Source organism: Notolepis coatsorum (genome assembly GCF_963971535.1).
Source record: "Notolepis coatsorum genome assembly, contig: SCAFFOLD_4670, whole genome shotgun sequence".
NCBI classification, from domain to species: domain Eukaryota; kingdom Metazoa; phylum Chordata; class Actinopteri; order Aulopiformes; family Paralepididae; genus Notolepis; species Notolepis coatsorum.
The window spans coordinates 1-12,000 of NW_028173614.1; the positions used below are offsets into that span (position 1 = coordinate 1).

General features: G+C 41.5%; 1 protein-coding gene across 1 annotated transcript; it reads right to left on the reverse strand.

The window, feature by feature from the left end:
• Positions 1 to 3,190: 3,190 nt before the first annotated feature.
• LOC311247742 (cGMP-dependent protein kinase 1-like) lies at positions 3,191 to 11,900 on the reverse strand (the record flags this gene model as incomplete). The annotated part of the gene is made up of 7 exons (XM_084338746.1): positions 3,191 to 3,257; positions 3,545 to 3,607; positions 3,730 to 3,852; positions 4,629 to 4,792; positions 8,832 to 8,973; positions 9,111 to 9,200; positions 11,761 to 11,900. Coding segments are annotated over 7 exons (789 nt in total), but the record flags the coding sequence as incomplete, so codon positions are not given.
• Positions 11,901 to 12,000: the final 100 nt, after the last annotated feature.

Below are 12,000 nucleotides of genomic sequence, written 5' to 3' on the forward strand. Positions count from 1 at the left end.
GAGAGAGAGAGAGAGAGAGAGAGAGAGAGAGAGAGAGAGAGAGAGAGACACAGACAGAGGAGGCCAGCCTGAGAGAGAGAGAGAGAGAGAGAGAGAGAGAGAGAGAGAGAGAGAGAGAGAGAGATGAGAGAGAGAGAGAGAGAGAGGGAGAGAGAGAGACAGACACAGACAGAGACAGAGGAGGCCAGCCTGAGAGAGAGAGAGAGAGAGATAGAGAGAGAGAGAGAGAGAGAGAGAGAGAGAGAGAGAGAGAGAGAGACACAGACAGACAGAGACAGACAGAGACAGACAGAGACAGAGAGAGAGGAGGCCAGCCTGAGAGAGAGAGAGAGAGAGAGAGAGAGAGGAGAGAGAGAGAGAGAGAGAGAGAGAGAGACACACAGACAGACAGAGACAGAGAAAGAGGAGGCCAGCCTGAGAGAGAGAGAGAGAGAGAGAGAGAGAGAGAGAGAGAGAGAGAGAGAGAGAGAGAGAGAGAGAGAGAGAGAGTGCATTGCATTCCATCAACTTTAAAACACGTTGCCCTTAGTTCCCATGTGTAGACACCAACAAATTGTGCTTCTACTGGGAAATAAATCCAGCCTACTACACATAACGGTAACATGAATGCATCCTGGTGAGGTTACCTCAGCAGCATGATCGACGGAAAGAATTCCACGGAGGACACGTATAGTCTATACAGAATACAGTACGCAAGCGGAACAGTACTGGCCCTGTGCCGCCATGGGCTCAAAACCTAGCAATTATTTTAGCCGGTTCTGCGCTCAACTCCAACACGTTTTAAACACGCAGAAGAAACAAAGAAAACCAAATATCCCAAGAGACCGAACGTCCGTATACGTTGACCTGCTATACAGCGAATGCTTTGGAAATGCATACAATAGGTTTCACTGACTGGACACGTTTCATTAAAACAATTCATTCAGATTCCTTTTATTTTCTTGCAGAAAATGTTGAAAATGCAATGCAACTGTTCACTTGTGCAACATTGATAGTATTAGTCACTATAGTTGCCCTCACTGTTCACTATGAAGACAGGCAGCAACATACTTAGTTGAATCAATGTTGTGTTACAACCGGGTACGTCAATCATATAAAGTTACCAAGATATGCGTCGCCGTTTAAAAATAAAATAAAATAAAGTTATCAAACGCGGTTTGTGAATTGTTCTATGATCGCGAAGCCCAATGTGTCCCTGGTGCAAAAGCAAAACCTTACCTGTGAGTGAAATGTAGGTCATGAGACTCTCATGAGAGTATCTAGATTGTGCTCCACTTCGGTAGACCCATCGAAATCCCCAGCCGCCAGCAGCACTTGCCCCAAGTGTCTCACTCTCACCCCCACTGTGCCCACAGCCACACTGCTGCTGTATACAAGCCCTCTACACACGTCACTGACGTCACTTTGCAATATGAAAGAAGCTATAGCAAAGCTATTATCCATATATACATTTATTGCACACACTCACTTTAAACATTCACCTTTAAATTCACTTTAGACCCTTGAAACACTTTTTTAACACTACACCATATTTTTTATCTATTTATTACTAAAGATTTGCACTACCTCATTTTGCATTTTGGTTGCATTTTGTACTTTAGTTTGTATATTGTATATTTTGTATAGTGTTTGGTCTTTATTCTTTTTACTGTATGAAGCACAATCTCAGGAGGAGGCTCATATACGGAACCAAGCATTTCACTGTAATGTACATGTACCTTACAAATAAAACAAAACTTGAACTTGAAAACTATGGAATACATGTATGTAACATATTATTGTGCAGAATAAGCGCAACGTCCAACCCAGGGGCGGATTTAGGATTGTAGGAGATCCGGGGCTTAGCCCAGATGGGTTTTTTTTTTTTGGCAGGCAAGGGGTGGTTTGGAGACAGATTTTTTTTTAATTTAATGAACCTGTACGTGCAATTTCCTGCAATATAGAGCCTTCAATCTTGACCAATAAAGCTGCTCTTTTCACTATAAAACTCAGTTAACCATAACGTAGTTATGGTTAGATTTATATATTGGGGGGGGATATATCATATTTTTCATATAATCAAAAAGTGGTGGAGCAAGATCATACCTTTGCTCCCCCAAGTTCAATAGTGGGAGAGCAGAGATGCTCCGAATGCTCTTATGGCCAGGCGTCTATGATTCACTGATACAAAGTAAAATAGTGCAGTGCAATAAAATAGTTAGTAAAATAGAATAAAATAATGCAATAGTGCATTGCAATAAAATAGTTATCATCGTATTTTTTCGGGAGGCCGGTAAGGAGTGCATTACAGTAGTCGAGTTGGCTTGAGATAAAGGCATGGATCTGGTTTTCAGCGTCCTTTTGATTTATAAATGGCCGTACTTTAGCTATGTTTCTAAGGTGGAAGAATTAAGTTTTGTTTTGTCTAACTTGTTGATTGTGATTTAAAGCTTAGGTCTGAGTCTACCATAACACCAAGACTTAACTCACTCAAATACAGTTAGCAGCTGGATAGACCACAGATGGAAATTAGCTTCTGCTAAATCTGGTGCAAACATATTTTCATGTAACAATGATGAATTGTATAAAAAAAAAACAAAAAAAAAACAAAAAAAAAATTAATAATAAAAAAAAAAAAAAAAAAAATAGATTCGGGGCTTTTCAGAATACATCCGGGGCTTGAGCCCAGGTAGCCACCCCCTAGCTCCGCCCCAACCCAAAATGAACGCTCAAGATTAGATGCATAGCCTTTAAGGTATAATAAAGTAGAAAGTGAAGATAACATGATATACAGATACCTGTTTAAAGAGGAATCATAAATGTAGTGGTCGTCATCAGTTGATTTCTACAATATGTTTTGTTTTTAAAATCACAAATAGTTAGTCATCACAAAAAGGCCTAGTCGGCCACTAACATCCACCTGCTTTACATAGTAAGCTATAAGCTACAATCTATTTACAATCATCAACACAGGGAATTATTGTGACAGTTTGTTTCATCGTCAATCAGAAATCCTTGTCCCAGCTGGTCTCCTCCTCTGACGATCCCTCCAGTTGGTCGGCGTAATAATGAGTTGTAATACTCTCCGACGGATGACTCAACTGAAAAGGTAATATTTGTGAATGTTAAATGAAGTAGATTTTTTAAAAAAAGTAGCAATCTGTCAAGAATGATCTCAAGACAAAAAGTAAAAGAAAACGAAGCGTCTTACTTTGGGAACGAGCGGTGGGGTCACGCTGCCTACACTGAGTCCTTCCCAGTTGAATCCTTCAAACCATCTACATGAAATGAGATCACAACCATAGATTAACCCTTTCACTGCCACGCTATCAAAGGGTTAACCCTTTCACTGCGACAATACAGAATGGTAACCCTTTCACTGTCACACGACAAAGGGTTAACCCTTTCACTACCACACTACAGAAGATGGGTGGTAGTGAAATGTTAACCTTCTGTAGTGTGGTAGTGAAAGGGTTAACACAATATAATATGAAACACGGGGTACAAGCACAGCACCCCCCACGGCAGAGTAAGAGTTTCCCTCCGACACAATGCTCCATCTTACTTGTGCTTCTGAATGTCCTTGGCCCCATTTCCCTGGCTCCCCAGTCTCTCTGAGGGATTGTTCCTTGACGAAGAGAAGCAAAGGAGACATGACCCCGAGACAGCACTGTTAAAGACTGAATTATCAATATCACGATTCATGATTCATGTGGCTAATTATTTTAAAGTAGGACACGTCCGCTACACCTGCACAGTTCCTTAATGAGGCTGGAGGCACTTTTGCTGATGGTGTTAGGGAAGCTGACCAGGTCGATGCCACGGATGGTGGCGGTGAACGTCCTCATGGGGTCAGAACCAGTAAATGGGAGACTGGAGAAGAAACATGGGTGTATCATCATCATCATCATCATCATCATCATCATCATCATCATTACCATCACCATTATGATTATCATCATCATCATCATCATCATCATCATCATTACCATCACCATTATGATTATTATCATCATTATCATTATCATCATTATTATCATTATCATCATCATCATCATCACCATTATGATTATTATCATCATCATCACCATTATGATTATTATCATCATTTCATCATTATCATTATAATTAGTATTATCATAATCATCTTTATCATCATCATTATTATCATCATCATCATCATCATCATCATCATCATCATCATCATCATCATCATCATCATCATCATCAGTCATGCACCTCCTAGCCTCCCGTCTTCTATAACCCTTGGTCTCTCTCTCTCTCTCTCTCTCTCTCTCTCTCTCTCTCTCTCTCTCTCTCTCTCTCTCTCTCTCTCTCCTCTCTCCTCTCTCTCTCTCTCTCTCTCTCTCCTGAGTACAGGATGGGGTGCAGGTGTGTGAAGACCGGAGGAGCAGCTGATTGACATACCAGCTGATTGCTCTTCCTATTTAGACCTGGCTCAGATGTCATGATGTCAGGCTGCCAGATCGTAGTTTCCTATTTACCAGTCAGTCCGTATACTCTTGCTTAGTCTCATGTCAGTCCGTGCTCATTATCATCATCATAATCAATCTTCATCCTCAACATTAATTATCTCTAAAAGAGGAGAAATTAAGAAAAAAAAACATAGAGGGAGATGAAGTAACTACCCTCCACTCAGCAGTTGGAACACAACAACACCCAGTGACCAGAGGTCTGCAGACACAGAGTGACCTTTACTCAGGATGATCTCAGGGGCCATGTAGCCTGGGGTTCCGCAGAAGGTCCAGGTCTTATCATCCACACCAACCTGCTTGGCACATCCAGATCCCACCTATAAACAACGAAAAAGTGATCAAGTTACAGATACCTTTGATGAAATAGGTGATTACCTTTTGGATTATTTAGAACAGGGGTCCCCAAACTATTTCCTGTGAGGGCCACATAACTTGTCCCTTCTCTGGTGGAGGCCGGGGTCAGTTTGTAACAGAAAAAGTGTGACGAAAGGGTGCCTAAACGTAAACATTTATTGTTTTCCAGAAAGCCACACATAACCAAATATTAATAACCCTTTCCGGGGGATCTTCACAGAAACAAAAGTCAAGAAATAAATAATAACACTATTAATGAAATAAATAACACTATTTATGAAATAAATATACAGTACCTACAGACCACCTATAGCTCTAGCTCTGTGCTATTTAACCCTTTCACTGCCACACGGCAGCCGGTTAACCCTTTCACTGTGACAATACAGAAGGTCAGCCCTTTACTATCACACAACCGACGGCGATGCTCCATCATTAGCATCATTAGCTCCGCAAATGCGGAGCTAATGATGCTAATGATGGAGCATCGCCGTCGGTTGTGTGATAGTAAAGGGCTGACCTTCTGTCGTGTGGCAGTGAAAGGGTTAAAAGCACAGTGCAGGACACACTCAAAGGTTATCGCACCTCAGTGATGGCAGTGGACATGTATGACAGGACACAGGCCATATGTAATGGCCTTGGGATTGAGGAACATACTACCAGCCAAAGACATTTAAAAAAATTATAGGATCAAATGAAAACTACTACTTACTAAAAATGGATGTTTAAAAGTATACTAAAAACCAACAACAAATATCAAACACTAACAAACATTCAGCACAGACAATGGGGATGCTGCCATCTTAAAAAAATATATATATATATATATTTAAGCTCCGGGGCTCTAGGGGGCCGGGCCAAATGTGGAGGCGGGCCGGATTCGGCCCGCGGGCCGTAGTTTGGGGACCACTGATTTAGAAGCTTGATGGAAGGGAAACATTTAGGATGGCGAGATCTTCAGTGCAAAAAAAACACTTTAGACCTCCTGAAATAATGACTGATACTGGTTATAGATAACAATAACACTATTGAAATGACAATCTATACGTTGGAATAGATTGTTTGCTTATTTCACAATCCTTTGATTTTAGAGGCCAATAATTCCGCAAGCAATTGAAAACAGATTAGTTACTCAGTCTGAGGAACATAACACTGCTGTCTGGTGAAAACCTTATATTGCCAATTTGGGTGAATTTCACATTTTTACTTGAATAAAAAGTGTAGATATTTCTCTACGTTTTTTTGACTGGCAAGAAGCCTGGGCAAATGTACGCCTTGCATCAAGGAACCCGGACCATCAACAAATCAATCTTAACTATATTCACAGGACATACTTAACTCCTATAAGACTGAACAAAATGGGTCTTAAACAGGACTCCAAATGCTCCTTATGTACAAATGGGGACGAAGGGACATTTATGCACATGTATTGGGACTGCCCACCAGTTAAGATATTTTGGAAAGAAGTGACCCAGCAATTGTCAAATCTCTTAACTCTGGATATACCTGTACACCCCTCTGTATTACTGCTGAATGATGTCTTTGAGCATGCAGTACCTCCACAGCTAAAGAGATTGGTTTTATCCGGTATCACAGTGGCTAAAAAGCTGATAGCATCACGATGGTTTCAACCGGAAAAAATTTGCCGTAAGGTCTGGATTCTTACATATCTCGATGTGATTTATCAAGAAATATCAACAGCTAGAATTTTGGGTCTCAATGAATCCAAAATGGCAATGTGGTTAGAAGTGGTGGAGAGAAGCTGGAGCATATGTGTATTTGTATATCCTATTGTGTGTTGTCATGTTTGTTTATGTGTTTGTTTAAAAAATAATAAAAAAATAAAATACAAAAAAGATATTTCTCTAAGTTGTGAGTTGTGACTCTAAGGATCAGGAAACCCATTCAATTACACAGGTGTCAATCAAAACCCAACGTATGACCACACAACTACACAGGTGTCAATCTAAACCCAACGTATGACCACTCAACTACACAGGAGTCAATCTAAACACAACGTATGACCACTCAACTACACAGGAGTCAATCTAAACACAACGTATGACCACTCAACTACACAGGAGTCAATCTAAACCCAACATATGACCACTCAACTACACAGGAGTCAATCTAAACACAACGTATGACCACTCAACTACACAGGAGTCAATCTAAACCCAACGTATGACCACTCAACTACACAGGAGTCAATCTAAACACAACGTATGACCACTCAACTACACAGGAGTCAATCTAAACCCAACGTATGACCACTCAACTACACAGGAGTCAATCTAAACCCAACGTATGACCACTCAACTACACAGGAGTCAATCTAAACCCAACGTATGACCACTCAACTACACAGGAGTCAATCTAAACCCAACGTATGACCACTCAACTACACAGGAGTCAATCTAAACCCAACGTATGACCACTCAACTACACAGGAGTCAATCTAAACCCAACGTATGAGCATTCAACTACACAGGTGTCAATCAAAACCCAACATATGACCACTCAACTACACAGGTGTCAATCTAAAGGTGAGCTTGTTTTTCTTCATTTGTGAAAAGTTTAGCGTTTTGGCGATACAAGGGATATCTCCCTGCCCCCTTACCCTAATTTCCCTTTTAGATAAGTTATATTTTCAAAGTCTATTATTGTCATTATGAATATTATCATAATTTCCTCCACACATGCAGGCACTACAGAACGCAGGTAAAATATCTACAAATTGGAAATCGATTTTCTGTGCCGTGAATGAACAGCAGACAAACACTGTGGCTACTGCTGGTAACAACTAGTAATCTGTGAAGATACCACCAGCCGCATAGCAGATAAACCTGAGTCAGCCGACTGCATGTCAAATCCATCATATCCTACTGCATGGAGACGTTATAGGTTAAATCCATCATATCATACTGTATGGAGACATTCTATATCAAATCCATCATATCATACTGTATGGAGACATTATAGGTCAAATCCATCATATCATACTGTATGGAGACATTCTATATCAAATCCATCATATCATACTGTATGGAGACATTATAGGTCAAATCCATCATATCATACTGTATGGAGACGTTATATGTCAAATTCATATCATATCCTACTTTATGGAGACATTATAGGTCAAATCCATCATATCATACTGTATGGAGACGTTATATGTCAAATTCATCATATCATACTGTATGGAGACATTATAGGTCAAATCCATCATATCATACTGTATGGAGACGTTATATGTCAAATTCATACCATATCCTACTTTATGGAGACGGTATAGGTCAAATCCATCATATCATACTGTATGGAGATGTTCTATATCAAATCCATATCATATCCTACTGTAAATAACTTATGTACATATACCGATATGCCCTACTCTGTTTACTTGTTTTATTGCACAATGTCGTTCTATTGGATTCTATTATAGGTTATTACTATTGTATTATGCACATCGTTGCGGGCAAGACCACCCGCATTTCATTGTATACTCGTATGCCATGACAAATAAAACTCTTGACTTGACTTGACTATGGAGACGGTATAGGTCAAATCCATACCGGTATTCTACTTTATGGAGACGTTATAGGTCAAATCCATCATATCATACTGTATGGAGACGTTATATGTAAAAATCCATCATATCATACTGTAGGGACACGTTATAGGTCAAATCCATCATATCATACTGTATGGAGATGTTCTATATCAAATCCATATCATATCCTACTTTATGGAGACGTTATAGGTCAAATCCATCATATCATACTGTATGGAGATGTTCTATATCAAATCCATATCATATCCTACTTTATGGAGACGTTATAGGTAAAATCCATCATATCATACTATATAGACAGGTTCTATGTTAAATCCATCATATCATACTGTATGGAGACGTTATAGGTCAAATCCATTACAGTCTCTAATATACATAGAAATACAAATAAGTGTATTAGAAAATGAAGAGAAAAGCTGTTATAGTACCAGTTTGGCAAATCCATGCTTGTCCAGGACAACATTCTCCGGCTTGAGGTTCCTGTACACGACGCCGCGACGGTGGAGGAAGATCAGGGCCTCGACAACACAAGCAGTGTAGTACCGTCCGCTGCGGTCGTCAAACGAGCCTCTGGAACACAACCGTGATGTAATGAGGACGAGGGCAGGAGAGCAGAGCAGACCTGTCAATCCCTGGGGGGCAATTTGTCTAAAATATATCAAAACTAATGGATCATGATGGACGTAATGTAGCGCAATAATCACTACCTGTCTTTCAGGAGACTATAAAGATCACCTCCGAGACAGGCCTCGGTCAGCATGTAGAGGCACATGGCATCTCTGAAGGTTCTGTGGAGCCTGCGAGAGTAGACACACACACAACATCATTTTTTTTTGATCCACTTTTTCTCCCATTTTTCTATATTTTTTCTCTCATCCCAATTTCGTATCATCCAATTCAACCCTCCCCTGTCACGAACGCTGTTTCTTGCCTCCCACAAGCCGGCTGCAATGTGGACTAAGTCATACATAGCACAAGTCCCCTCCGGTACTTGAGGTAACAGCAGTCTCATCTTTTCACCTGCGCAGCTCGATCTCTCAGTGTCGAGGAGTAACGCGTGGGAGGCTCACGCTGCCCCCGACACTTCCTGATTCTACTGCGCAGGCGCACCAACCGACTTGTAGGAGTCGCTTGTTCACAACGTTCGATCCCCACCCTTCAGTTTTCCCTCCCCGTAATACGGCCAATGTGTATTACTGCGGACGACCAGCTAAACTGAAAACAATGTGGAGAGCTGGATTCGAACACGCAAATCCTAGCGTCTCCACACTGGTGGCGAGTGCCTTGCCCACTACACCACCTAGCCGCCCTCACACACACAACATCATTATGAAAATCACTTTCTAACCCTTTTCAAACCACTAATCGACTTAAGATGCCATGCTTACATTGGAAGTTTATCTTTCTGAAACGTTGCTCTATTGAGTGAAAGCTGCGAGCTAGCCTAGCTTAGCACAAATGATTGGAAGCGGATACAGACTCGCTAGCCTAGCTGTTTGCCAGAAACACTCTCTCCCTGAGCTTTAAGCTAGGCTAGTGGTCTGCTTCTATTTGTCGGTGCTAAGCTAGGCTAGCTTGCAGCCGGATAGCTTTCTACTGAACGAACAGAGAGGGAATTGGTATCTATCTTCTTGTCTGACTATGGAGAAGATGGTAAGCACATTTCCCATAATGTTGGCGTGTTCCTTTAAGAAACATTTACACAGGAAGCCTACGGAAGTGACGAATAAACTAAAAAACAATCAGTAATCATAAGATTATGGCATTATTTTGTATCAACGCAAGAATGACCAAAACACTTTTATTGTTATTGTCCTTTAACATTTTAGTTCTTTATTGGTTCCTAAGTGTGCTATGCTTTAACTGATTTGTTAACCGGTTTGTTAACATATAGTTACTTATTACTTCCCACTAGGTTTATTCCTTATTTGTGTCACTAATATAATAAGCATGTTATTAAGTAAGTGTTACCCATATTTCAAAAGTAATCACACTAGTCTGTGTGATCACAGTTAAAATACTCACTATGCATTCACATGTACACCTTATTGATACCACAATCTTGAATGAAATACACGTTGCCGAGTTTAGGGACACTATCCAGCAAAACTCAATTTCTCTCTCTAAAAAAAAAAGATCTATACAGGCTATAGATTAGCAGGTTGTTAATAACACTGAGGGGAAATATGATTAAATTAAAGTAAATATTTGCCTTTATTCAGGAAATAAAACTCACACTATGCTTGTGGGTAATTTCTGACATTTGTTGTGCTTTTTAACGCGCTTAGAGCGTTAAAACATCAACACAACAGGTACATCGTTCCATCGACTCTTTCATTTGACAGGATGTCCAGGAGGAAGGTCACAAGGGCACACCTGACTATGAAGGGACAGGATGTCCAGGAGGAAGGTCACAAGGGCACACCTGACTATGAAGGGACAGGATGTCCAAGAGGAAGGTCACAAGGGCACACCTGACTATGAAGGGACAGGATGTCCAGGAGGAAGGTCACAAGGGCACACCTGACTATGAAGGGACAGGATGTCCAGGAGGAAGGTCACAAGGGCACACCTGACTATGAAGGGACAGGATGTCCAGGAGGAAGGTCACAAGGGCACACCTGACTATGAAGGGACAGGATGTCCAGGAGGAAGGTCACAAGGGCACACCTGACTATGAAGGGACAGGATGTCCAAGAGGAAGGTCACAAGGGCACACCTGACTATGAAGGGACAGGATGTCCAGGAGGAAGGTCACAAGGGCACACCTGACTATGAAGGGACAGGATGTCCAGGAGGAAGGTCACAAGGGCACACCTGACTATGAAGGGACAGGATGTCCAGGAGGAAGGTCACAAGGGCACACCTGACTATGAAGGGACAGGATGTCCAGGAGGAAGGTCACAAGGGCACACCTGACTATGAACACACCTCTTCACCAAGGCTTTCCCCATCAGTTAGTTTTAGATTAAATTAGGTCCATTATCCCCTACTTTCCCTCATCCCCTCTTCCCCCCCCCCCTACTTTCCTTGCCCTATTTTTTGTCCTGATTGTAAAGCGACCTTGGGTTCTATGAAAGGCGCTATATAAATTTGATTTATTATTATTATTATTATTATGAAGGGACAGGATGTCCAAGAGGAAGGTCACAAGGGCACACCTGACTATGAAGGGACAGGATGTCCAGGAGGAAGGTCACAAGGGCACACCTGACTATGAAGGGACAGGATGTCCAGGAGGAAGGTCACAAGGGCACACCTGACTATGAAGGGACAGGATGTCCAAGAGGAAGGTCACAAGGGCACACCTGACTATGAAGGGACAGGATGTCCAGGAGGAAGGTCACAAGGGCACACCTGACTATGAAGGGACAGCGAGTCTCCGCCAGGATGCGTCTCTCTCTCAGGACGTGCTCTCGGAGGCCACGGTCAAGTATCAGCTTCTTCCTAAGCACCCTCATGGCGAAGGAACACTTGACATTGCTCTTTAGCTGCACCTGCGGAGAGGGAAAATAAATCAATCCTTTACATTAAACATATTATCGAGGAGAAGGCACCACGAGGAACAGGTGCCATCATGTATAAGAGACTCCTGGG